A 26,013-nucleotide genomic window follows, 5' to 3' on the forward strand; every position below is an offset into this window, starting at 1 on the left:
AGATAAGAATAATTTATTAAGAAATGAAATATATGAATTGATATTTTTGTGATATTTTTGTGATATTTTTGTATATAATTTGAAAGATTAAATATGAAATTATAAATAAGCAAAGGAATAGTCGATTTTTAAAAGATCATAAATAATAGTAGAAACAGGAGCACCGGATTTGCGTGCCATATCTTGTTGTTTATCAATTTGAAGATTATTATATTGGTATAATAATTTTCCATCTAAAATTGCACGAGCAGGATTAGATGTTTTATTAATATAAGTAGAAATTCTAAATTGAAGTTAAAAGAAGGAAAGAAATAGAGAAAAAAAACCTATAAGTAATAGGATTTAGTCCAGCTATTTTATCTTCAGTATTAATAAGTTGACCTTGAATAAAATAAAGTCTTCTATATATTTTTTCTGGAAGTAAAATTAATATGCCCATAGCACCATTGTCAGAAATACATAAACATAAAGAATCTTGATTTTTAGAGGGTTCAATTTGATCAGAATCATTTATATTTTCCTGAAAAGATTGTTTAGGAAGCATTAATATAGATCTTATTTGAGAACCCGCATGAAAATCACCACGTTTAAGTAATTTTTGACCAAAAAGTGATTGTGAATCTATTATATTATTAAAATTGAATTAAAAATGAAAAAATCAATACTTTCAGGATCATAATTAAAGACATGAATATTTCCATCATCGTCTCCAACAACAAAATATAAATGTTCATTGTCTACCAAAAATTCTGTGGATGAAACAGATATAGAACTATTATCTTTGCCAAAAAGAACCATTTTATAAGGTTCTTCCTGTATATTTTTAGTAATAGTTAGCAAAATATTGTATATACTGACAGAAAATCCCACAAAACATATGCTTTTCATTATATCTCCAAACAAAAGTAGATTTCGAATACTTTTTGCAACAGAAACATACATATTTAAATCAATAAAAGCAGTACCAACTAATCTATCATCATTTTCTAAACTTCGAACAATAACCTGATCATTGTTAAAAATAAATATATAAAATATAGATAAAATATAAAACCTTTTGTCTTTGGGCACTTAAAAGATAGCCATTGATGTCACATATTGCAGAAACAACACCTTTAACTTCTTCCCGACAAATTAATTTTACTTTTTTATTTGTTTCAGGTTTATTTGGCTCAGGTATTACGTCAACTATCTCAAAAAGATATGTTGAGCCACGCATAGCCAAATCTTCTCCACGAAATATACCAGTACCAACTGCAATAAATTCTTTACGAGCTTTAGTATATTCAGAAACTTCAAGATTAACAGATTTAATTGTAACTGCTACTTCATTTCTTGCAAAGGAATATCTTTATAGAATTAATTTAGCTAATTTAAATGATAATAAATAAATACCTATCAATTATTTCCCATGTTTTAGGAGATACCAACTCCAAAAAACCATGAGGAAGTTTAGGAAGAACATTAGGATCATCTATTAGATATAAACCATTAATATTAATATATTTTTTTAAAATTACTAACTTTCATGTTCAAACAATAATTCATTATCTTCATCCATAACTTCGTATTTCTCCATTTCAGATGTACAAATAGCATAAACATGTTTGGAGACATGATATGCAATAGATGTAACTGTTTTCCCAATAGCTACATTTTTTATGGCCAATGATTCACTATAAATATAATCATCACTTAATTTCCCAATATTTATAATATTCTAATCAATTAAAACAAAAAAAAACATTATAAATAAAGTAATACCTCAGAATCACTATATATAAACCCATTTTCGTAATTCAATGTATTAAATGAAGAGAATCTTACTATTTTGTTCTTAATATTTACAGGAAACAAATGAGGTAATGAATGTGGTGTTTTAATAATAAAATATGATGAAGTCCCCCCAACATAAACACATCTGATATCATTTTTACCACCAAAAGGTACCATGAATTTTTGATGCAATTCATTAAGATTATTTTTAAGATTATTAGAATTATTAACCTGTATATCATTATTTTGAAATTTTTGGACAGTAAATATATCTGTTGTAGATTTAAACAAGTCAATTTTTAAAAAACGTAAAGGAAATGATGTAGTATTATCTTCAGCATATAGAAAACCTTTGTAAATAATCACATTTTCCCATTCAGTACGAACCTATAAAAGTAAGATAAAAATAGAATTCAAAATAAAAAAACCAATATATATGGTTCATCCATTTTACTATTCAAAGCTGTAACTAATATTTCTTGAATCTTATTTTTGTAAATTTCATCTGTATTTTCATCATTTATGCTATTTTGAATAATTTTGGGTAATAAAGAAAAATTACTAGACATAAAGATACAATCCATAGATGGAAGAGCATGGATCTATAAAAGTTAATCCATTGTTATATTTTGTAGTAAACAATACCTTTAATACATTGTTTTGAAATAAAATAAAACAAAAAAACTTAAGTAAAGGATTTGAAGATTTTAATATAAATATATCATCATCATTGGAGATATTCATATGAATTTCTTGAAATCTTGGATCGTTATTTTCATTAGATTCTTTTGCTTTTAAAAATAAGTATTTAATATCATTGGAGATATTATTGTTCATAAAATAATTGTCAAAACTCTGACTCATAACTCCTTGAGGAGAAAAAAAGCATGCCGAAACAATTTTTTCATTCTAAGTATAATTAGATCACATAAAAATATACATATATATTACCTTTAAAGCTTCAGGAAGAAAAAGCTGAACAATTTCCTTAGAATCATGTTTTGCAAAAAGTATAAAAAATTGATTGCTTTGGAGTTTTAACAAAATATAAGGATCCATTATAGATGCAAAAACAATTGTCTCGTTTAAAGGATTTTCTTGATCAGATATTGAAATATATTGTGTTAAGGATATATCTAAATAAAGATAAATTTATTGAAGATATTTAATTCATATTATACCAGGATTGTATATTCTAACACTATCACAAGATACTTGCACGATTCTTGTATGGTCAAGTACAGCGCCAATTTCTATTATATTACCACGAGTATCGAATTCTGTATTTTGTACTTCATCAAAACTTTCACCAACAGTAAATATCTAAAATATATTTATATCATATTTTTATTTTATTCTTTAAAATATACCAAACTTTCTTCTAACTTTGAAATAAAAAAATAATTATCAAAATTATTTCTTAAAGAAGATGAATCGTCCATAAAATCTTCAATACCAGAACTTCTAAGAGAAATGGTCCATAATCCACAACAATCAGTAAAGCTAAAACTGCCAATAACATCAGGCTGTATACTTTTCTATTATAATCAGAGATATATACTACATCATAATGTTAATAGCAACCTTAAATATATTAATAGAGCCTGATTTATTTTTTCCTGTAGCAGCTACTAAATCAAAAACTGCATGTTGATCCTTTTGAAAATTAGAATGAATCAAACAATTCAAAATAAAATCCAATTACTCCATAGGCTAAAAAGGAATTCCCAATAGCAGCATCAACAATAGGACCAAAGCTACATAAAGAATCAAATAAACAAAACTGTATATCCCCAAAAACCTCTTTCTCCGATAAAATCTGGCTATTATCAATAATATCTAAACTATCTCCATATAAATCATTTAAAATTTCTCTATCCTCATCAAATATTACTCGAGGTTCTGATAACATCTGTTCTACAATTTCACTTTGTCTTTTCCATCCTAATAATACACCATTGGAGAACTTGCTTCCAATAAATAATAATTCTTTATTTAACAAAGTTATACAGCTTGCTTCTGAACTAAAGAAATCATTTTTAGGGCCCTGATCCAACACTTTTACTATAAGAGAACTAATTGCCCTACCATCTAGCTTAAATCCTACTTGAACAAACTGCCCATTCTCAATAACTAATAGTACAATCCCCGGTTGCTCAGGAGAGGACGATAAATACGTTGCTACTGCTCCATTAAGCGTTAAATCAAGATCATAATCTTCAACGAAATCCAAATGTGTGCATTTTTTTGCAAATGAATTTACTGAAACTGCTCTTACACATGCTGCTTGATCTATATGAACCAATTCGTTATTTCCAATAAGAAGTGAGCCTCCAATAGGATTTGGAAGAGGTAAAATGCTAAATAAATCATATGGAAGTTTATCAACTGTATAAATAGCTGTTGATGCCTTTTGTTGAAGATCCAAAGTAACTGCTGCAAAACTTACTGTATCTTGGCGATATGGAAGAAGCCCTGTAGATGTTTGAAATGCTGAGTAAAGAATAGCAAGAGTTGGCTCTCGATAATCATAAAGATAACCACAATCAATAATATGTGAAATACCTTCATGCATCTGTCTTGAAGATATAACAGATGATGAATAATATGGAGGCTGAGATGACGTCTCCAAATCTTGACCTATATTCATAACATCATCATCCAATGAAAGAATATCTTTCTGTCGAAAAGGAATTATTGCAAACATATCTCCATAAAATCTAAGAGTCGCACATCTATACGATGGATCCATAATCAATTGCGTATTATATTCAGTAGATAATGATGATCTATACTCCTCCTTCTCATAAAAATGAATACTCACCGTCGATATCCCAAAACTAGATGCATCCCACTCAAGAAGAGATACCTTTGCATCCCTAAACGCTACTAAAATACATTCCCTTTTCGTTCTATCATAATCCTTTGTCCTAACTTTAGTCATAGAGGTAATCTCCCCATACAATTCCGTCTCATAAATAAGAAATAACGACCATACCGTCTCCAATCGTGACAGCTCTAGTTTTACATCCGTACTAAGAAAATCCTAGGCCTTATTAACCCCTCCTAACCCTCCTTCTTATATACCTCTTGGTTCTCTCTAACATGTAATGACGGTGATATCTCCGATTTATAATAAAACTGTCTTCCCTCTTTCTTCTCCTTTAAAAGACCATATATCTGTAATCTATTCGATCTTGCTATAACTAAATCCTCTTCATTTGAAACAAATTGAACTGCTAAAACATGTTCTATAGCCATACTCTCCATAAATGGCACATAAATCATAGACATTTTTCTGGTTATAAAATACCAATATTGTCCTTAATAAACATTCAAATGAAACCCAAAAACCCCTTCTAAACAAACTGAAAACCTTAATCTTTTATATTTTTCAGTCACCGATTAAACGTCCATCTAAAAAACAGAGATTACATACTTTCTAAGAAAGATATTATTTCTAAATCAAAATAAAGCATCTCCTGTTATATACAAAGCCTTTTTTCCCTTAAAAAATCCTTATAATAAATAAAACTTGTTTTTTTTTTTAAAAAAAAAACCAAGTCTTATTTCATCTTTTTGTTAGTTATTACAATATAAACAAGATATATTTCCATCATAAAATATAGAATTGCCCCAGTAAAACCCTTTAACTCTCTTTTCTCCCTCTTAAACTCTTGTCTAATCGGCTTCTATTGATTAAACCCATTAAATGATCTGATACACCCAGAATTTGAATACTTCTTTCACAGTATCCTGTCATTGCTACCCAAAACCTTGATTGTTCTCTATGTTTAATTAATTTTGTCCCTCAATTAAACATATCTTCCTCATACTTTGATGTTACACGAATATAAACACATTGATCCTCTGTTAAATGTAAAATATCAGTCATAATAGACTCTCCACTTAATCCAAATGCCTGATAAAGAGCTTGTTTAATCATTATTTGCCATTTTTTCCTGTCTATTTCTTTGTCATCATATGACCCATTTCTTAACATAAATTAGCTCTATAAATGACCAATTTTCAATCTTAAACAACAATTTCATATGGAAATAGACAAATTCAGAGGAAATACGTATACGGATGGGTTTCATTTCCTGGTTATTTCCTAGACATATGAGATTTCTTAAGATACCACGATAAACACAATAGCTGAGCCAATACTAATAGAAAAAGCCAAGATATGGAGAAGAAAGACCATCCAACAGTATGGGCTCTTTGTATACTAATGATATTTGTAAGTATTAGTAAGAATAGTCCCAGATATCTGAGAATATAGGTGTTTTTATTTGGATTATCTAGATGGATAAGTCAGTATCAAGATAGACATAGAAAAAATGTGATAATTATGGGGATTATGATAGTTATTATGGCACATATGATAGGGACGCTTAGTCTATATCCTATTGATGTTGGTATGATGTGGATAAATGAGAAAAATAGAGAAAAAGAGGGATATTTAGAAAAGATAATGCTTCTATGGAGAAGAAGAGTTAAAATATGTAAGAAAAAGAGATTTTAAGAGGGATATATGGTATATTTATAAAATGTAGGCTATTACAGTATGAAAATGAGTATTAGAAAGGGGAATTAATGAAAATAGTGTTTTATGGGTTACATATAGTTGAATTATTTGTAATACTGCCTTTTGTGTATTATTATTATGAAGAATGGAATGAGGAGTCTACTAATAAGACGAGAATATTTGAAGCATTAAGACGATCATTGTTTTTTTTACTTTTATTTATAGTATTATTTTTTTGTGGAACTTTTATGAGTATTACAAGGAAAACGAATTCTATGTTAGATTTGGTGTATTTTGAACAAACATTTAAGGTTGAATGTAAGGAATTTATCAATTGGTTTATTATAATATTTGATTAATTTTTCTAGATATCAAGACAAGTATGTTTTTTATTGTAGATGTTATTTTATTATTTGGAATTGTTCTTTTTTGTATATATACAGCATTTGGCTTCTCAATGTTTCCTTTGAGAATTATAAAGACGAAGTCAATTAATGTTCCAACATCAGCAACAGATATAAAACATGCTTTGATTCTTAACCGTGAAAAACAACGAGCCATTGAAGTTCGTTATACAGGGTTTCATACTAAAATGAATGTAAAAGATCGTAGAATATTAGAATCTCTTCAAAGGGAGGAGAGAACACTTGTACGTTGTATTCGACTTACAGAAGAAGGAAAAAGAAAGTGGGAACAGCCTGTTTCAGCAATTTTACACATGTTTCAATTGCTTATTGGGATTTTTTTCTTACTTATATCCATAGGAATAGTTTTGTTGATGTCAATGGCAATGTTTGTTTTACTTATATTTATAATATGATTGTTAATCTTCTATATAGAATTTCTAGATTGGAAAATAAATATTGTAAAGCTCTTTACAATTATATAAGTGAAAAATGGCCTTCTTATTATATGAGTTTATTATCTCAATATCTTTTTAAGGAAAGTATTCAATATTTTATTTGTTTTTTATTTATAAATTCAAGACCTTTCCTATTAATCTTATTATAATCATTCTTTTTATACTCTACTTCTGTGTGACTACAATTGTTGGAATTTTTAATACAAAGATATTAGAAAAATTTAGGTATTTTTGATTTAAACATTGTTTTTTTCTTGATTTCTTAACATTTATCAGGCTTTTCAAATATAATACACATAAAAAAAGAAAAAAGGACACATTGTCTCATACTTTCTTAATTTCTTTAACCATTTTAATGTTAATAATGTTTTCATTCAATTATACACTTAGCGAGGTATTTTAAAAAGATGTTTCTTTTCCTTATTTATTTTAGATCATTATTCCTAGACATTATACTCATCAAATTGATCAATTTCATTACAATTATACTGTAGGATTACAAATCAATTTTTAACAAATTTTATACTAAAGAATTCAGATTTCTAATTCTCAAGATATCTATAATTATACAAATCTTTCAAATTCTACTCTTTTATCATTTAAAATACAAGATTCTCCTTCAGATAGATTATATACATTAACAGTCTTAAATACAATTATCAATGATATAACAGGCAATTATGACTTTTTTAAAACATGGTATTCATATTCTTATTTATTATTTCTGGCTGTTTTTCTTCTTTCTTTTATTATTTTAAGTTTTTCTGGTAAGACTGAAAATATACAAAATAATACAGAAATAGAGCCAGAAAGAGAAACTCTTCTTTCTTTATTCAATCGTCATGAAAACTTTATAACATATCATTATAACAAATAGTACAATTAATCATTTAACAACTATATTTCAAAATCAACTTATATAATTTATGGACAAATTATATTCTATATACAGCTTTAATTTTCTACTTAAATATTGAACAGATTTCATGTATTATTTATCATATTATCAAATTATTTTTTCGAAAACTTATCAAAATTTTATAAAAATATAACTTATTAGAAACAAATCATTTTGAATGTCTTTCTTATTTTATAGACGGTATTTATTATACTTAAATATTCTGAAAGATAATATTTTATAGACATATTTTTTATTTTAAATCTTTTAGAAAATATATACATCAGAAATCTTTCTTATTATTTGAATTAAAATCAAAAAGAAATAAAGGAATACATGAGATTGATGATATAAAGGAAATTATAGATACAAAAAAACTAAATGAAAGTATCAATGATGCAATTTTATATTTAAAAAAAGAATCAGAATCTCTTAAAATGGGCTCATCTAATATTTCTTTACTTGATAACTTAAAAATTCCTATTTCTAAGAAGAAAAATGTTCTACTTAAAGATTTGGCACACGTATCTATGCAAAATAATAAATCTATACTGTTAACAATTTATGATAATGATGTCTCTATATATATATATATATATATATATTATTTATTTTTGACTAATATTTAATAGAATACCAAAATATTAGTTTCTACAATACGATCTTCATCACTTGGACTTAATCCTGTTATTCATCCGTCGAATCCTCTTCAATATGTTATACCTTTACCTCCACTCACAGAAGAAGGTCAAAAAAAAAAGTTAACAGAGATATCAAAACTTGGAGAAAATACAGAAATAACTATACGAAATATAAGATCAAAAGGTCTGAAACGTTTAAAAAAAGCAAAACAACAAGGTGAATTGAGTGAAAATGAAGTAAAACTTAAAGAAAAAGAAATTACAAAAATAATTAGTAATGCAAATAATGAAGTTAAAAAAATAATTGAATATACAAAAAAAAGTATTTTAAAAAACTAATAATGCTTTCACATTTTTATTCAGGATAATTATTATATACAAGTCATATAAGATCTAATATATTATACATAATATGTATTATTATATATGTTACATTACATACTCTGCCTAAATAGTTTTGCATTTTAACATGTCGTTTATAATATTAATCATTTCTATCTTCTTATATGGCTTTATTGACGAATTTTTATATATACAATCATTAAAAAAAGTTACCTCATTCATATTAAATATATCTTTGCAATCTGATTCCTTTTCATTAACTTTAACATTTATTCTCTTTAAACCTTTATTTATCCCTTTAAATTGTCTTGCTACATAACCTTTAGGTTCTATATTATTTAATTTTTTTGATAATATAACCCAATCTGGCATATATGGACCCAAATCTTTTTTAGAAACAAACATAAACTTAGCAACATTCATATCTTGCCCATAACTCTCTTTTTTAATTATAGAACTATGATTTATCTTCTTATTTTTTTCATAATCATCCTTTTTTGATTTAAATTTCTCTTTTAACATTTCATTCCCTATCAAATTATTCCCCTCTTCTTTCCTACTTACTCCTCTGTTTATATCCCTTAATAAAGCTAATAAATCTTCATATTCTATACATTTTTTTTAATAATCTTCATATCTCTCCTTATATAGACAAACCCTCATATGGAATAAGATTCGTATCCATAATACTTGCATTGTTTGGACGTGGTAACCCCATATATCCCTTTTTTAATGTACTATTCTTCATTCCATAGGGTATTTTAGACTCATCATATGGTAAAATACCCTGTATCAATGGATTCGCCAGAATATTAATCTTTTTCCTCTTTAATCTTTCAAATAAGTCTTTCTTCATATTTTTTCTCCTATTAGAAGACATTTCCTGTATCTTTGATACATTTGTTTCTTCTGCCTTTCTTGTAAGTGCTCCAATAACTTGTATCTGAAATGCTTCTGTTGAAATACAACGCTGCCCTCTTCTAACCCATATAAACAAAGTAGACCTCATAAATCTCATCTGTTATTGTGATTTTGTTAAGAAATATTAACAATTTCTTAACTTCTTAAGAAAAGATAAGCGTTAACGTCTAGTTTTTATTAAAAACTGTTAGAATCCCTTAAGAATCCCTAATAAAGACTTAATAACACTTAATATGAGTCTTAATAGGTTAGTTCTATATGTTAAAGAAGTTTCAGCTCAATTTATTGCTTTAGTATTAAGTTAGAAGAACCTAAAAATGATGTTTCAACAATGTCTGTGAATTTCTGGTCTTTATTATGATAAAATGTAATTATTTTTAGAGAAATAAAGAAGACAAATAGTGTATTAGATGTACTTCCAAGATTTGATGTGGATATGATGACAGCAGCTTATATGTCAACTATGGAGATTATTAATGAGGAAGAAGATTTGTTATTTACAGAATATAAAGAACTTTGCCAAGAATTACAGTCTTGGATAAGGAGTAGGATTGTATATGATCATCTTATGACTCGAAAACGGTAAGATATTGGGTTTAAAGAGAGGGAAATAGTGTTAAAAACAAGTAGAATACGTTTAAGTGTTGATTGGGTTATTGCTAAGGAAGAAGAGCTTGAGAAGACACGTAAGGAGATTATGGAGTGTATGGAAGCAGTTAAAAAGGCACTTGGATTATTATTTTCTACATAAACTAGTTGATACAAGAAAACAAGAAGCTAAAATGAACAAAAAACTATTTTAAAAAAAACATAAATATACTGGCTTTTTAAAATATATTGCTAGCTATTTCTAACTATTTAGTACTTAATATTTATGGCTCTGCTTTAAAAAAGGTAGTTTTATTTTTTATAAACATATATTGCTAGTCTATATCTCAAGTTTTTTTCTTAATTTAACAGGTTTTTTTTAAGATTAATATCTTATTTATTTACAGAACATTTAAATAAATAGAGAAATAGTCTTATTCAATATATAATAGGTTGAATAACCTTTTTTTTAAAAAAACTCAGTTCGTTAACGTATATTTTGCTACTTTTTTTAATAAAGCAATATTAAGCTTAATATTAATAGAAATAAGATGTTTTTAAGCTATTCTTCTAAGAAATATAAAGTTCAGAGGATATTTTATTAAGTTTTGTTAAAAATATTGAATATTTTGGGATTAAATTAGAGAAATATTAAGAAAATGGGAAATAGAACATCTATATTTAATAAACATGAGATAATTAATGAAAGAGAGAGTATATGTAATGTAGAAGAAGATACATATTGTGAAAGAGGAGAATCGAATGGATGGAAACCATTTAATAATGGTATTTCATTAAAAAATAATGGACGACCAATTCGTGAGAGTTATATGGATGGAATAGCAGTCCAGACGATTATTCGATATATTTACAACTATAATAATGATGAATTTAGTATGGTTTCTGTATTTTATTTTTATATTAATGTTATGATAAAGACTATAATATCTATACACCAGCAAATATCGATGAAGAGCTATTACAGCTTTCAATATTAATTGCACGTCAACCTAAGGAATTTATGAACCTTCGAGCTCATCCATTATTTGAACAGATATCTGAAGATCTTTCTATGTATATTTCATCAAAAAAAAATGTACCAGTTATGACACCAGTTGTTTTTAAAATATCACCAAGTTGCAAGATTGAACCGAAGGTTTAATTAGGATTAATTGGAGAGGATTTTATTAATATTGAATCAGATTAAATCGAATATTTTAGTAGATCCATTATCAGATAATCTATATCATTCGATTCATAAACGTTTTGATAGACAAGAAAAGCAAATTCGAAATATTGAGTATGAAAGATTTACATATGATCGACTTTATTTGGAGCAAAAAATTGATCAACTTAATGGGTCGAATTGGAAAAAAGTTGTAATGGCTATTTCTAAAATTACAGGATGTAAAGATCCATTGGAGATTCAAAGACGATATATTGTTAAAAGATTGGAGCAAGTTCTGAAGAAATTTGATTCATGGAAAAAACTTCAATTAGAACATAAAAAAAGAGCAAAAAAACATATTGATTTAAATAAAAATTCAATTTCAAAAACTAATAAAACGTTTTTTTCAAAAAATCATTCAAAAAAGAGATCAAACGATGAAAATTCAGAAATTGCATCTGTTGTAAGTGAGAAAATAAATAATGATGAATTGAATATAGATAAACATATTCAAAAAAAGCGAAAAAAATCAACGAGTTCATCAGATTCTCGAGATAATAATGTAATCGTACCATTATCTCATACAATACCTGAAGAAGAGTGTAATAAGAGTGAAAATATATCCATTAAAAATGAAGATACATATATTGAAGATAAAAATGTACAAAACGAGGATACTCATATTAAAAATGAAGATACACCTATTAAGAATGGAAACATTCCTATTTGCAATGGAGGCATCAAAGTTCAAAAAGAAGAGACTAACAAAATTACATGTTCAACTAAAAATAAAAAAGGCTCAACGTTTATTAAATCACCACATATAAGAGAAGCTATTACAAATAATTGGAGAAGAAGTAGTAGAACTACATTGGCATTTGGGCAACCACTTCCTAAAATAACTGCAAAAGTTCAGGAATTTTCTTTACCATTCGAAATTTTGGAAGGGTCACAGAAATAAACATTTTATATCCATATAAATTTCTTCTATAATAACTATGATTTTTACATTTTTACAATATTTATTTAAAAAAGATGACTCTATTTTTCCTCTTTATATATATATAAATAGTTTTGAAAATCCTAACCCATGAATTAATAATATATATAAACACATCTTTAATATTATTGTATTCGACACTAAATGATTTTATAATGCATTTGAGGTTAAAAGAAGATTTGTGTAAGATTGTTTTTTTAATTTTTGAAAAAAAATGTAATGCATGAGAATTATTATGCTTGTAAAAATTATTATCTATATTGGAAAGTATTGTTGAAAATTCCTGTATAAAATGAATAGAAGATGATATGCGATCAAATGTATTAATGAGTGCAACAAGTTCTGTTCTTCGTAATGAAAATTCATTTTGATCTTTAAAATCGTCAAATTCAAAAAGAATTTTTAATGCAGTGCCAAATCCTGCAATTTGAATTTTTCCCCATAAACGACATTTGTCGCAACTAACACAATCCATAAGTTTACTAACATTCCTAAACCTCATTCGAAATTCGTCCTTTAAATGAATAGCAAAACTATTATGTGATGTATCAAACATAAGCTTCTCATCAAACAATTTAGGAATAAATGATATTTTTGAAATCAATTTATTAACTTTATACTGTAATATATTAAATCAATTTTTAAAAAATATTAGATAACAACCTTTGTCATTGTATTACTTTCGTTATCTCCTTCACAAAATGTATAATTTTGTAAATATTTATCCAATTTTGCTAATGCCCTCAAAATTAAAACATAGTTAAAGTATATATTTTCAATTCTATCAGAATAATTTCCAACTCGTTCCATAAAACACTGGAAATTTGGTTCCTATATTATAATTAAATAAAACATTTTACATAACAAATTCTAATACCCATAAACCCGTTGTTTTATTAAGATATTCTTTACACAAGTGTGTTGATATACTTGCATGCATTCCTGATATAATTCGATAAAACAATCTTTTTTCAAGACAAACTGGTTCCTGAGCCATTGCACCTCGTCTCTTCCCTTCATTATCTTTAGAATTCCAATTATTTCTGTGTACCATAATTTCTTCCAATTTATTAGAAAATAATGATTTATTTTTAATCATTGGATCAACAAAATTATGAGGAACTTCAAAACAATTCTCCCTATATATAGCTCTCCATACTTGATGCGCACTTTCTCCTGAATATCCTGTATATTTTTCTGGATTATCCACCAAAGACACATATACAATATTCTCTTCTGATTCATCCTCAGGAATACAATAGTCTCTATCTGAATTATACGACTCCTCATATATACATCTTTCTGATGTCTCTGTCCCAAGTGCTCCTTCAAATGGCAACTTGGATGTTTTTTTGGGGAGAAATGGCTGTTCTACTGTAAGTCCTTGGATTTTACCCAATATTGATGGCTTCCATGCCTCCGAAAGTAGCGGATCTTCCAGTACATCTACCATACATGCCTTATTCCCACATAATCCATTCTCTAGTCCCCAGAATGGGCAGCGTGCTGCAAAAAGATTAAGTCTATAATATTTAAAATAATCTGTCTCAAATGTTAGGTTCTTTAACAAAGGATCTAGCTCTGAAACAATTCTTTCAATAAGACTAAAAGGAACTGGATAAATTGATACATCTAACAACTTAAACCAGTTAACCATTGCTTCATAGATATACGTCCAATTACCCAGAGCTTTTCCTTTTCATAATAATTTGATGAAAAATCAATTAAAGACCATAAAAAAATAAAAACAACCACTGATATCAGTATCCACCATCTAGACATGATAACACAATATCTTAACACCAAATATTTAAATAAAAAATTGAAAAATATGCTTAAAAATACAGGAAAAAATTGTAAATTATATTCAAGCTGATAAAATATATCTGATCAGCTAGTTTTAAACCCTTTTTAAGGTAAGTACTATCTTTTCTAAATATTTCTTGCATGAAAAAATTCCATTTATTTCTTACCGGTAATATATATTTATATAATAAATACTTTTAAATCTTTAAATATAATAACTTTTTATATATAAAACATGTATTTTAACTCTCTGTTCCTTCATGTATTAAGCTTTAACTGTAATTTTATTTTTACTCTTATGTTAAATATAAAATATATTAGAAAAATTACTATAAAATATTCAAATATATAAAGAGATAGATAGTATTTGTATATATTATTTTGTATTATAGTTTATTTTATACTAGTAAGTCTAAATTTTTTAACCTCGAAAATAGTGTTAGACGAAGAAAGTGTATAAAAATGTCTAAGGTTTCTACACCAGAGTTAAAGAAGGTAGATTTAATGTTAAGAAAAGGTAGTTTAGGGTAGTAATAATGGGTTATATAGTATATGGATAAGAAGCTTTTTGTAACAATAAATGGACAGCGTAATTTAATTGGGGTTCTTAGAGGTTATGATGTAAAAAAAAAAGAAAATGTATAAAAAGGATTAATTTTGAAGGTTTTTTTGAATATTGTTCTTGACGAGGCGGTTGAAGAGCTGGCGGGAGGAGAGAAGAAGGGGATCGGGACGGTAGTGAGTTTTTTTTTTTTTTTAAAGCAAGGTTAATAACGATTTTTGAGGTTATTCGAGGAAATTCAGTAGTAATGATTGAAGCTTTAGAGAGAATCTAAAGGAGTTAAAGAGCGGATATTACCATGATAGAATGATTTTGAGTTGAATATTGTACCTAAAATTAAAAAAAAAGTTAGTTAATTATTTAATAATTTTTTAAAAAGAAAATATACAAGTTATAATAAATAGTTTTTTTTCCATAGTTAGCCGGTGTTTTTTTGTATTTGTAGCTTAAAAGGAATTTTGAAGTGAATTATTATTAGTATTTTGAATAATAGATATCTAAAGAAATGCCATCGAATACCATAAGTGTTAAAAAATAAACCAATATATAGATTTTGAAGAAAAATAAGTTTTAATGTTGAATTTTGTATATTAAATATCTATATAGATTGAAAGATGTAGAAATAAAAGTGTTTTTAAATAAGAAAATTGTCTTTTAATATGTCTGTTTGTGCTAATATCATCATCATTTCTTCATCACTATTTAAAATTAGAAAGTTATATAATGAAAATAAAGAACAAACAGATATTTAGAAATAACAACGTCTTCTACAAGTCCTTTTCTTCTTCTTGTTTTTAACATAAAATCACGAGCTAAACTTTGTCCAGAAGCAGGCTCGAATAATTGAAGTACGCAAGTTTTATCAAGAGGATCACCAGGAACGACCTATAATTATTAAGTATATAGGAATATATTATAAAAGAGTTTTATGACCTGCCAATGATCAAAGATCTGTTGACAAAATGCTTGGCCTTGGGTATGAGTACGAAGGTCTGTTTCAAATCCTGATGCATCAATAATAGGTATCAATGCTTTTATTGTGTATAAAGGAGAGCCTGCTTTTGGTATATCTTGAGTAACATGCCCTCTTCTTCTACCTAAAACTGTATAAACGGCAGATATACAATCTGCAGGTGCTTGTATTTCAACATAATAAATAGGTTCCATAAGACGTGGAGTAGCCATCAAAAACGATGAATAACATGTTCTTCTGACAGTAGGAATAATTTGCCCGCCACCTCTATAAATAGGCTCTGTAGCAAGTGTTACATCAAGTATTTTAAATTTAACATTTCTTATAGCTATAATCATATTTAACAAACGAATAATAATAATAATGTAACATACGCTCTTCACAAAGAGGTCCTTCACGAGTACCTAAGCAAAATACTATTAGCTTTTTAAATTACTTAATTAAAAATTACCCCATTGAAATCCTAACATTTTTTAGTTATTAGTCTTAATAGAAAAAGCTTACCTTGGCGAATTGAATCTCTTACAGTATTTAACAATTTCATATCAACCTATTATAAGACAATAAATAAAACTTACAAAATATAGTAATAATACTTCTGAAGGTAAAGTATCATTTAATAAAACATTTGGCCCCTGCTCATTAGGCCCAAATGCCCAAACTGAGCGAGAAGCCAATATATCCCACTGATACTTTTGAAAGAATTCTCCTACTTTTCTTACAGGCCAATTTATATTGACTTTTCCTGTTTCTATATCCTCTGCAATACCATCATCTAACGGTTCTGCAATCATTGTAATTTTATTCCTATAATTAGATAAATAAAAAACAAAAGTAGCAAGTATATCCTACTTTTTATTGGGAGTACTTGCATAACATTTAACGGCTGATGTTTCCACAACAGTTTCACAAAATTTTACTATAGGATCTGAAACCTTTATTTCAATCTCTGAATAAAGTTTTCGAAGATCATGTAAAATACAGTCCATATAAAGTTCTCCTGTTCCAAAAATAATATGTTCACCTGATTCCTCAACTTTGATTACTGAAAGAGGATAACTTTTATTAATCATACGTAATCCAGAAAGCATTTTTGGTAATTCAGAAGGATTAATTGGCTCTACTGCAACTTTGAATACAGATTCTGTAAAATGTTTAAGAGGTCTAAAAATATAAATGTCATCTGTGATATTTCTAGAAACAATCGTAGCAGTTTTTAAAATAGAATTATCTACACCAGCAAGAAGAACAATAGCACCTGCTACTGCACTATTAATAGGTACACGATATCGTGCCTCTCCTATCCAGACACCTGATACTGTAGCATAAACCATGTCTTCTTCATCATCGATTGAATAATTTTCTCCTAAAACCTTTACTTGATCTCCAGAATGAATAGTTCCACTCATAACTCTTCCAAGACTAAAAAATTCAGTAGCATCTATTGTATTCAATAATTTTGTCGTATGAATTACTAAAGGTCCATTAGGATCACATTTTAGCATACTCTGAGCTATTTCAGAATCCAAAGGTCCTGTATATGTATGACGAATCTATAAAAAAATATATAAGATTTATTTTCAATATAAATTATGACTTACTTTTGCTTCTGATCCATCAATTGGTGAAGGAATATGTTTAATAACCATATCAACAAATGCTGTAGCTGTTCCAAAAAATTCTCCACATATAAGTTTTAATAAAGCTTTTGAATCTAATTTAAATTGAGCTGGTTTAAGAAAAATTCCTAAGCTTTTAAGAGTTTTATCAAGAACTTCAGACGGTTCCCCAAGCGTTTGACCATAAAGTTTATATAAAGGTTCAAGAATAAAATGAACAAATGTTCGTTTTGAATCCTGCTCTACAGGTTTTCTAGTAAAATTTCGACTTTCAGGGTTATAATAAATATCCCCCCATAACCTTTGAGAAAATTCTTCAATATTTATGCCATCTTAACAATGTAAGAAAAAAATATCAAAAATAAATCACTGTTACCATATGTATCTGCATACATTTTTGCAAATGATAATAACGAAAAACACCAATTCATATCAGTAGATGCAAAACATACATTTCCTTTTTCCGGGGAAAGACGATAATCATTTGTACTACATGATCTTGACATAATTAATTTTAATAACATAGAAAAAAAAATATACTTTATAATACTATTGATTTCCTCGATAGTATGTCTAAGCTTAAAATATGCATCTGCTGGTGGTAATTTAAGCTCTAATATAAGTCTATCCATTTTATTTATTACTAAGACAAAAGGAATATTTTCTAGTATAGAATATCTAATAATTTTATCCGTATTTATAAGAACCTATAATTAAACTTTTATTTTTATCAAAAAAACATATATCTTACCCCCTCAATTGCATCAACAATAAGTATTGCTCCATCAACTAAACGAATAGAAGATGCTACCTCATCTACAAAATTAACATGTCCAGGCGTATCAATTATATTAAAAAGAAACGATTTTCCTTTCGTATTTTGAATCACAAGCGACATTGGCGTCGCTTTAATAGATAATCCGCGATCTCTTTCTAATATATGCACATCACTATACTTTAACTATATACAAAAAAAAAAATTAGTAATTCACTTTATCTAACAAACCACTAACCATCTTCTTAGTTTCCGTCTTTATTTCATGCGTTTCATGAATTAACATATCCAAAAATGATGTTTTACCATGATGAAGATTACCAACCAGAGCAATATTTCTAACAAACTCTGGATATAACATCAAATTAATCATAAACCTTAAATTATTATATAAATATCTTAAAAAACTATATTTTTACTCTTTAGAGTAATGTGTACTAGGAAATTCCTTCTCCTCAAGAGAAAATTTTTTTTCTTTAATCGGCTGAATAATTGCTTCACTTAACGGCTGCGTATCCTCCTCATGAACCAAAATTTCAACTTCATCTCCATATACCTTCAAATTAATCCTATTTTATCCCTTTTTTATCCCTTTTACCTCTGACGCCGATGGATAATATTGCTTATCCTCGTGCAAAACAACCGCCTGCGTCTGTCCTACCCAATTAACCCCAGAAAAAATCCCTTAAAAAACCTATTACCCTTCTCTTCCTGTTCTTCTTCTGATAAATATCCTTCAACTAGTCCAATATCCTCTTCATTTAAATATGGCCCCTCTCCATTCTCCATTCCTTCCTCATCTTCTCCCTCTCCTTCCTCTGAATACCCTCTTCCAATATAATTACCGAACCTTTATACTGTTAGTTCATCTTATACTCTTATATTAAGTGTTTTTACTCATCATAAAGCGTCTCATCCATGATTTAGCTGATTCTTGATTTTTTTTGACGTTGAAAGGCTCTAAAAAGTGCAACTTTTCAACGTCAAAAAAATAGATAGTCAGTAGCAGCAGCAATGGAGCCATATATAGAGGACAGGTAATATAAACGAGTATTTTTATGAGATATTTAAGGGTATTTATTGTATTTATAGAGAAGTTTTTATTGTATCATTGGGGAGAACGGCTCAGGGAAGTTTCCAAGGAGGATTATCAGGATTGACGGCGGTAGAACTTGGGGTACATGTAGTTAAACGTAGAGAATAAAGTGTTTTTATTATATATATTTAAGATTTTTAAGATGTGGTTGAGAAATCGGGGATTAAAGCGGAGGAAGTTGAAGAAGTGATAATTGGGAATGTGATATCGGCGAATCTTGGACAAAATCCAGCAAGACAATGTGCATTGGGGGCAGGATTATCAGAAAATACAGTATGTACAACGGTTAATAAGGTTTGTGCATCAGGAATGAAGGCGGTGATTCTTGGTGCACAATCGATTATGGTTAATACAGCAGATGTAATAATAGGATTTAATATAGAAAAAAAAAGGTTAATGGAATGTAATAGATTGTTGTATCAGGAGGAATTGAATCTATGTCTAAAGTGCCATTTTATAATACATCAGTGAGATCAGGGTCTCGATATGGTCATATTAAACTTATAGATGGACTTATACGAGATGGATTATCAGATGCATATAGTGATGAGCCTATGGGAATAGGGGCGGAGTCATGTGCAATTGAATATGAAATTAGTCGAGAAGAGCAGGATGATTATGCAATTTGTAGTTATAAAAGGGCACAAAAAGCGCAAGAGTTGAATCTTTTTAGAGAGATTATCCCGATAAAAGTGTGTTTAGGTGCTAAAAAGGTAGATAAGATAATTGATAAGGATGAGGAGATATCGAATGTAGAAAAGAAATTTATGTTAAAGATTGTTAATGTATTTTAGTTGAATGAGGAGAAGCTTAGAAAAATTAGGCCTGTTTTTAAGGAAGATGGGACAGTTACAGCAGGAAATTCATCTACTATAAGTGATGGGGCAGCAGCTTTAGTTTTAGTATCAGGAAAAAAGTTGAAAGAATTAGGATTAAAGCCTATTGCGAAAATTCTTGGATGGGGAGAAGCTTCTCAGGTATAATATTTTTTATTTTTGTATAAAATTAATTCTAGAAAAAAGATACCTAAAAAATTTACTACGTCACCGTATTTAGCTATTTCTAAAGCTTTAAAATCATCGGGACTTTCAAGTTCTGATGTTGATTATTATGAAATAAATGAAGCATTTAGTGTAGTAGCACTTGCGAATTCAAAAATTCTTAAATTGGATCCAGATAGAGTAAATGTTTTTGGAGGATCAGTAGCTATAGGGCATCCTTTAGGATGTTCAGGTGCACGAATTATTACAACTCTTCTATCTGTTCTTCAACATCATAAAGCCAAAATAGGAGTAGCAGCAATATGCAATGGAGGAGGAGGAGCATCTTCAATAGTCATAGAATTTCTTAATTCTTTTTAATCATTAATTATTTGTTAAAAAAGTTTTAAACTCATTTATTTATATGTTTTTTTCAAAAAAATAAAAAAAATATATTTATATATTAATATATATATATATATGAAGTGTTTTCATATATATTTATGTTAAATTTTTAATTTACATTTTTTAGATAATCTATTGATTGATAAGGTTATAATGTCAAAAATCCGATTCAAAGAGTAAAATATATAAGTTATAATAATTGATCTATATTTTTATAATTATAATGATGAATAAAATTAGTATTGCTATATTTAATACTATTGTTTGAAATAAATGATTTTTTTAAAATTTGATCTTAAAATTTAAGAAAAATAATATCTTTTTTTTCTTTTAATTTTGTATTAACAAAGAAATATAAAAAATAAAGTAACATTTTTTTAAAACTTCTAAATATGATATTTATAATTTTAGATTCTTCCTAGAAACATACATTTATTATTATTTAAAAGCAAAAATTTGAAAATTAGAAATTGAAATTAAGACTAATTTTAATTTTTGAGCTAAAATTTAAACTTTAGTTAGAATTAAAAATTATAATAAATAATAATCAATGTACTAAAAAACATATATTAACTAACTTCTATAAATCAAAATTTAAATTGAAATAATTCTTAATAAAAAATTTAGAACATAATTCTTTTATAATATATAGATTATTATTTTTTATTATTTATAAAAAACTTTATCTCCTTTTTATAGTTTTTTTTTAGTAACACTATTTTGGACTAATTACTTTTTAATTCTAATTTTAAGCTTAAATTAAGTTTAAAATTCAATATCATAAAAATTCAAATTAAAACTTTAAAGTTACATAATAATTTTAAGTAGCCACTAATAATAGAAATATAAAATAAATATTTAAACATTTGAAATTCCCTTTAAACTTTAATTTATTAGAAATTGTTTAACAGTAGATATAAATATAAAAAAGCTATATGAAAATAACATTTGTGTTTGTTAATTATTAAATTTGGTACTCAAAAATCAAATTTTTCATTATAAATTTTAATACTAAATTTTGGATTAAATATATAAAATTTATTTATGCTAAATTATTTATTAGAAATAACAAATTAATTCTATAATCAATAAAATATGTAATTTATTATAATTCTAATTCTAATGAATCTATATAAATGAAAGAAAACTATCGTTTCTTAAATTAATACTATTATATAATTTGATATCTATACAATTCTAATGATCATTTTGTTGTTTTTAAAAGAATAATAGTTAATTGCTTTAAAAAATGTTAATTCTTTTTAACAAATATTGAAATATTTTTATCTAATAAAGTTTTTAATTATATTGCAATTTATAAAAAATCTAGACTGATAATAAAAAAATAAAACAATCAAGGTAAATTATATAATATAAACAATAATAATAAATCTATAATAATAAATCTATAATAAATCTATATTTTATCAAAAATTAATATTTCTATAATTTATATAACTAATATAACTCAAAAACATTTAGTTTCTTAATTAAGTTAATCTAGAAAATTATAAATATTATATAATCTTCTTTTTTCAATTCATCCCAGAACTTTATACCATTCTTTCCAATGATCAATTGTCCAACTTGATGATATAGAATCATTCAAAATTCCATTATAAAAAACTGTAGGTGAAACATGAACACATCTACTCCTCCCATTCTATATAATATATAAAAAACATAATATTTAATATAAAGTTTATACCTTAATATGTAACTTAAGATCAGCTGTAACCTTAAAATATTTTCAACTTTTTTCATAAAAACTAATAAAAATATACCTTATTACCAACATTATGTCCTTTTTCTCCTGGTTTAGCATTCTCAATATGCAATAAATCTAAAAATTTGTCTCGATCTATATTAACTGCTTTCTCCGCCAAAAGAGAAAGACGTTTATATGTATCTATACGTGTCTCATTCACCAATGCCGTATCAAAATACTCTTCTTGATGTTCAAATAACTCTGCAATAAATTCTACCGTCTGATTTTCTGATAACTTAGACACTGCAAGAACTGCTTCATGAACTAATGTACTTGATGGGTGCCATGGTTGAACTTGTAAACATATAATAAATTTAATATCATTCTTATTCTTCCTAACCCATGGATAAAATTCCTAATCATTCTCTTAACTAATTTTAGAGAAAAATTCCCTTTTAACCTCATAAATCGTCTTAAATAATTTCTTAGAAAATGGACACTAATAACTACACTTAATCCTTATTATTTCTTACTAAATTTCACTACCACAAAATCCAAAAAAAACTCTAAACAATGATATGATGTAAGATTACCAAAACAAAGTGCTAATTCAATATTAAAAATTAATCTTTTCTTATTTAAAATAATTTAATTATTTACAATTAGAAATAATATTTAACATCATCTTAACCCGTTCCCAATTAACCTTAATATTTTTTAATGGATTTAAGGATTTCGGCTAATAAATTTTAGATCAATAACCTTGAATAAGTTAAGATAATTAATATTTTTTAAAAAAATATTAATATTTTAGATAAATTTGTGCTAATTTTTCTAAATAAAATAATAGATTTATTTAGAGAATAAAATAAAAAATATGGAAGTATATAATGGAGCAATAGGGTCAGTAATATAGAAATATATGTTTTATTCTTATTTGATTAGGATTGATCTTGGGTAAAAAAATTAAGAAAATTAAGTGTTTAATAAAAAGGTTATAGAACAACATATTCATGTTGTGCAGTATGGACAGGTTATTTTTAAGGTCTAATATGTGTATTTATATATTTATTTTTTCTATAGATGATAGTCCTAATGTAGAGATAATTGCGAATGACCAAGGAAATAGAACGACACCATCATATGTAGCGTTTGTTGAAAATGAACGTCTAATAGGAGAATCGGCAAAGAACCAAGCAGCTATAGTCAGTTTTGGAGTAGTTTTTTATCATAGTTTTAATAGTTTTTTTTAGAATCCCAGAAATACAATTTTTGATGTAAAGTAATAATTTATATTATAAATGTAAAGAAAAATACTGAGGAGTTATAAGACGCCTTATTGGAAGACGATATGATGATCCGGATGTCAGAAATGTAAAAGTTAATATATTAAAAAAAGTAGTATTTTTAATAATATAGGATATAAAAACATGGCCTTTTAAAGTGATTGATATAGATGGATCGCCTCAGATAGAAGTGGAATATTTAGATGAAAAAAAGGTATTTTCACCTCAGGAGATTTCAGCAATGGTATTGGCAAAGGTAATATTTAAAGTAAAATAATAAAATGTATTAAAATAATAGATGAAAGAAATAGCGGAAATTAAGTTAAATAAAAAAGTTGAAAAAGCGGTTATAACGGTTCCAGCATATTTTTCAGATAGTCAACGTCTTGCTACAAAAGATGCGGGAGCTATTGCAGGATTAAATGTTCTTCGTATTATTAATGAACCCACAGCAGCAGCAATTGCTTATGGTCTTGATTCTAAATCAGAGAAGGAGAAAAATGTCTTAATTTTTGATTTAGGAGGGGGTACATTTGATGTATCTTTATTAACAATTCAAGGGGGAATTTTTTCTGTTAGAGTATATGAAATAAAATTAGATAATCAATATTTTTTAACAATTAAAGGCAACTGCTGGTGATACACATTTAGGAGGAGAGGATTTTGATAATAATCTTTTAGGTATTTAGTGTAAAAGAGTATAATTACTTATTTATAACTATTTTTAGAATATTTTAAGGCAGAATTTAAACGTAAAACTAAACTAGATCTTGATGATGACCCTCGTGCTTTACGACGCTTAAGAACAGCATGTGAACGTGCTAAAAGAGCATTATCTAGTGTTATGCAAACTACTGTTGAAGTTGATTCATTAAAAGATGGCCATGATTTCACTTGTAATATTAATCGTGCTCGTTTTGAAGATATTAACTCAAAAATCTTTCATTCAACTCTTGAACCTGTTGAAAGGGTTCTTAAAGATTCAAAAATTGAAAAATCTAAAATAGACGATATTGTTTTAGTTGGAGGATCAACTCGTATTCCAGGTATTCAAAAACTTGTTTCAGGATATTTTGATAATAAACCTCTCAATAAATCCATAAATCCTGACGAATGTGTTGCATATGGAGCAGCAGTTCAGGCTGCAAGTAAGCTATTTATTTTTCTTTATAAGCTTTATAATATTTCTATTAGTTTTGACAAATAAAGCAAATTCAGAAAAAACATCTGATCTTCTTTTACTTGATGTCTGTCCTCTTTCTTTTGGAGTTGCTATGTAAATATTTTAAATATTTTTTCCTTTTTATCTAAATAATAATTAGGGAAGGTAATATTTTTGGCGTAGTTGTTCCAAGAAACACTCCAATTCCAACAATTAAGAAAAAAACTTTTACTACTGTCAAAGATTGCCAAACAACTGTTGTATTTCCTGTATACCAAGGTGAACGGGTCAATTGTTTAGAGAACGAATTTCTTGGGGAATTCGAACTTCAAGACATTCCTCCTCTTCAAAAGTATAAATCATAATTTTTATAATCATATTAGTCTAATTATAAAAAGAGGTCAAGCTGAACTTGAAGCAATCTTCGAAATAGACGCAAATGGCATTCTAAAGGTTACTGCAAAAGAAAAATCTACTGGGAAATCTGCCCATATCGAAATCTCAAATAGCGTTGGACGATTATCTTCACAACAAATTCAAGATATGATTAATAACGCTAAAAAATTTTACGAAAAAGATAAAGAGTTTTCTAAAAGAGTAGAACTCAAACAAACACTCGAAGCTTATATTTCTTCAATTGAATCAACTATTAACGATCCTAGTATTGCAATGAAACTTAAAAAATCACAGAGAAAAAATATAGAAAATGCACTTGCCGATGCTATGAGCGCTTTAGAAATTGAAGACTATGATACACTCAAACGTACTGAACTAGATCTTAAACGTATCACAACAAAAACTTTTTCTCTTTTAAGATAATATTATCTTTCAACTCTTCTTTTTTTATTCAAAATAACAACAATTCCTCTTTCTCTTATCATTTTCTTGAACTTAATAAATTCCTCATTTCCCAC

At 27.0% G+C, this 26,013-nt stretch overlaps 13 protein-coding genes across 13 annotated transcripts; 7 read left to right on the forward strand and 6 right to left on the reverse strand.

Moving 5' to 3' along the window:
* Positions 1-55: 55 nt before the first annotated feature.
* Positions 56-5,116, reverse strand: T552_00417 (hypothetical protein). The gene is made up of 16 exons (XM_018369032.1): positions 4,864-5,116; positions 3,482-4,822; positions 3,361-3,432; positions 3,147-3,314; positions 2,958-3,099; positions 2,728-2,912; positions 2,422-2,685; positions 2,205-2,378; positions 1,765-2,163; positions 1,525-1,720; positions 1,396-1,474; positions 1,055-1,349; positions 859-1,005; positions 666-813; positions 327-621; positions 56-283 (listed from the first exon to the last, which is right to left on the reverse strand). Exons 1-16 carry the CDS (start codon positions 5,068-5,070, stop codon positions 100-102), a joined length of 4,296 nt encoding a protein of 1,431 aa, XP_018227301.1. The 5' UTR covers positions 5,071-5,116; the 3' UTR covers positions 56-99.
* A 263-nt stretch (positions 5,117-5,379) lies between these two features.
* Positions 5,380-5,864, reverse strand: T552_00418 (hypothetical protein). The gene is made up of 2 exons (XM_018369033.1): positions 5,613-5,864; positions 5,380-5,564 (listed from the first exon to the last, which is right to left on the reverse strand). Exons 1-2 carry the CDS (start codon positions 5,777-5,779, stop codon positions 5,426-5,428), a joined length of 306 nt encoding a protein of 101 aa, XP_018227302.1. The 5' UTR covers positions 5,780-5,864; the 3' UTR covers positions 5,380-5,425.
* A 101-nt stretch (positions 5,865-5,965) lies between these two features.
* On the forward strand, positions 5,966-8,046 carry T552_00419 (hypothetical protein; the record flags this gene model as incomplete). The annotated part of the gene is made up of 7 exons (XM_018369034.1): positions 5,966-6,019; positions 6,062-6,284; positions 6,336-6,344; positions 6,386-6,625; positions 6,676-7,103; positions 7,603-7,659; positions 7,708-8,046. The coding sequence occupies 7 exons, from the start codon at positions 5,966-5,968 to the stop codon at positions 8,044-8,046; spliced, it is 1,350 nt and encodes a 449-aa protein (XP_018227303.1).
* A 154-nt stretch (positions 8,047-8,200) lies between these two features.
* T552_00420 (hypothetical protein) lies at positions 8,201-9,091 on the forward strand. Its single transcript, XM_018369035.1, has 3 exons — positions 8,201-8,268; positions 8,312-8,642; positions 8,700-9,091. The coding sequence occupies exons 1-3, from the start codon at positions 8,246-8,248 to the stop codon at positions 9,045-9,047; spliced, it is 702 nt and encodes a 233-aa protein (XP_018227304.1). The 5' UTR covers positions 8,201-8,245; the 3' UTR covers positions 9,048-9,091.
* A 28-nt stretch (positions 9,092-9,119) lies between these two features.
* Positions 9,120-10,114, reverse strand: T552_00421 (hypothetical protein). Its single transcript, XM_018369036.1, has 2 exons — positions 9,708-10,114; positions 9,120-9,658 (listed from the first exon to the last, which is right to left on the reverse strand). Exons 1-2 carry the CDS (start codon positions 10,066-10,068, stop codon positions 9,156-9,158), a joined length of 864 nt encoding a protein of 287 aa, XP_018227305.1. The 5' UTR covers positions 10,069-10,114; the 3' UTR covers positions 9,120-9,155.
* An 83-nt stretch (positions 10,115-10,197) lies between these two features.
* On the forward strand, positions 10,198-10,766 carry T552_00422 (hypothetical protein). The gene is made up of 4 exons (XM_018369037.1): positions 10,198-10,218; positions 10,266-10,304; positions 10,353-10,553; positions 10,602-10,766. Exons 1-4 carry the CDS (start codon positions 10,205-10,207, stop codon positions 10,720-10,722), a joined length of 375 nt encoding a protein of 124 aa, XP_018227306.1. The 5' UTR covers positions 10,198-10,204; the 3' UTR covers positions 10,723-10,766.
* Positions 10,767-11,173: 407 nt separating this feature from the next.
* On the forward strand, positions 11,174-12,734 carry T552_00423 (hypothetical protein). The gene is made up of 3 exons (XM_018369038.1): positions 11,174-11,453; positions 11,498-11,715; positions 11,762-12,734. The coding sequence occupies exons 1-3, from the start codon at positions 11,219-11,221 to the stop codon at positions 12,686-12,688; spliced, it is 1,380 nt and encodes a 459-aa protein (XP_018227307.1). The 5' UTR covers positions 11,174-11,218; the 3' UTR covers positions 12,689-12,734.
* On the reverse strand, positions 12,708-14,555 carry T552_00424 (hypothetical protein). The gene is made up of 4 exons (XM_018369039.1): positions 14,411-14,555; positions 13,605-14,366; positions 13,391-13,558; positions 12,708-13,346 (listed from the first exon to the last, which is right to left on the reverse strand). The coding sequence occupies exons 1-4, from the start codon at positions 14,507-14,509 to the stop codon at positions 12,750-12,752; spliced, it is 1,626 nt and encodes a 541-aa protein (XP_018227308.1). The 5' UTR covers positions 14,510-14,555; the 3' UTR covers positions 12,708-12,749.
* A 395-nt stretch (positions 14,556-14,950) lies between these two features.
* Positions 14,951-15,415, forward strand: T552_00425 (hypothetical protein). The gene is made up of 4 exons (XM_018369040.1): positions 14,951-15,028; positions 15,083-15,154; positions 15,197-15,271; positions 15,319-15,415. Exons 1-4 carry the CDS (start codon positions 14,996-14,998, stop codon positions 15,367-15,369), a joined length of 231 nt encoding a protein of 76 aa, XP_018227309.1. The 5' UTR covers positions 14,951-14,995; the 3' UTR covers positions 15,370-15,415.
* A 268-nt stretch (positions 15,416-15,683) lies between these two features.
* T552_00426 (hypothetical protein) lies at positions 15,684-19,418 on the reverse strand. Its single transcript, XM_018369041.1, has 17 exons — positions 19,360-19,418; positions 19,164-19,312; positions 19,061-19,119; positions 18,882-19,018; positions 18,701-18,839; positions 18,439-18,648; positions 18,228-18,394; positions 18,064-18,185; positions 17,670-18,019; positions 16,921-17,621; positions 16,665-16,875; positions 16,573-16,618; positions 16,520-16,531; positions 16,443-16,472; positions 16,029-16,396; positions 15,838-15,980; positions 15,684-15,793 (listed from the first exon to the last, which is right to left on the reverse strand). The coding sequence occupies exons 1-17, from the start codon at positions 19,380-19,382 to the stop codon at positions 15,730-15,732; spliced, it is 2,931 nt and encodes a 976-aa protein (XP_018227310.1). The 5' UTR covers positions 19,383-19,418; the 3' UTR covers positions 15,684-15,729.
* A 12-nt stretch (positions 19,419-19,430) lies between these two features.
* T552_00427 (hypothetical protein) lies at positions 19,431-20,961 on the forward strand. The gene is made up of 6 exons (XM_018369042.1): positions 19,431-19,499; positions 19,555-19,655; positions 19,701-19,918; positions 19,969-20,310; positions 20,353-20,535; positions 20,581-20,961. The coding sequence occupies exons 1-6, from the start codon at positions 19,477-19,479 to the stop codon at positions 20,917-20,919; spliced, it is 1,206 nt and encodes a 401-aa protein (XP_018227311.1). The 5' UTR covers positions 19,431-19,476; the 3' UTR covers positions 20,920-20,961.
* Positions 20,962-22,437: 1,476 nt separating this feature from the next.
* On the reverse strand, positions 22,438-23,378 carry T552_00428 (hypothetical protein). Its single transcript, XM_018369043.1, has 6 exons — positions 23,312-23,378; positions 23,198-23,256; positions 23,112-23,150; positions 22,728-23,066; positions 22,652-22,681; positions 22,438-22,606 (listed from the first exon to the last, which is right to left on the reverse strand). The coding sequence occupies exons 1-6, from the start codon at positions 23,334-23,336 to the stop codon at positions 22,484-22,486; spliced, it is 615 nt and encodes a 204-aa protein (XP_018227312.1). The 5' UTR covers positions 23,337-23,378; the 3' UTR covers positions 22,438-22,483.
* A 104-nt stretch (positions 23,379-23,482) lies between these two features.
* T552_00429 (hsp75-like protein) lies at positions 23,483-25,965 on the forward strand. Its single transcript, XM_018369044.1, has 13 exons — positions 23,483-23,554; positions 23,597-23,608; positions 23,653-23,684; positions 23,735-23,856; positions 23,905-23,933; positions 23,983-24,025; positions 24,071-24,193; positions 24,236-24,517; positions 24,564-24,618; positions 24,666-25,085; positions 25,132-25,213; positions 25,260-25,451; positions 25,498-25,965. The coding sequence occupies exons 1-13, from the start codon at positions 23,529-23,531 to the stop codon at positions 25,916-25,918; spliced, it is 1,839 nt and encodes a 612-aa protein (XP_018227313.1). The 5' UTR covers positions 23,483-23,528; the 3' UTR covers positions 25,919-25,965.
* The last annotated feature ends 48 nt before the right edge of the window (positions 25,966-26,013 follow it).

The sequence above is a fragment of the Pneumocystis carinii genome (assembly GCF_001477545.1).
Source record: "Pneumocystis carinii B80 chromosome Unknown supercont1.2, whole genome shotgun sequence".
NCBI classification, from domain to species: domain Eukaryota; kingdom Fungi; phylum Ascomycota; class Pneumocystomycetes; order Pneumocystales; family Pneumocystaceae; genus Pneumocystis; species Pneumocystis carinii.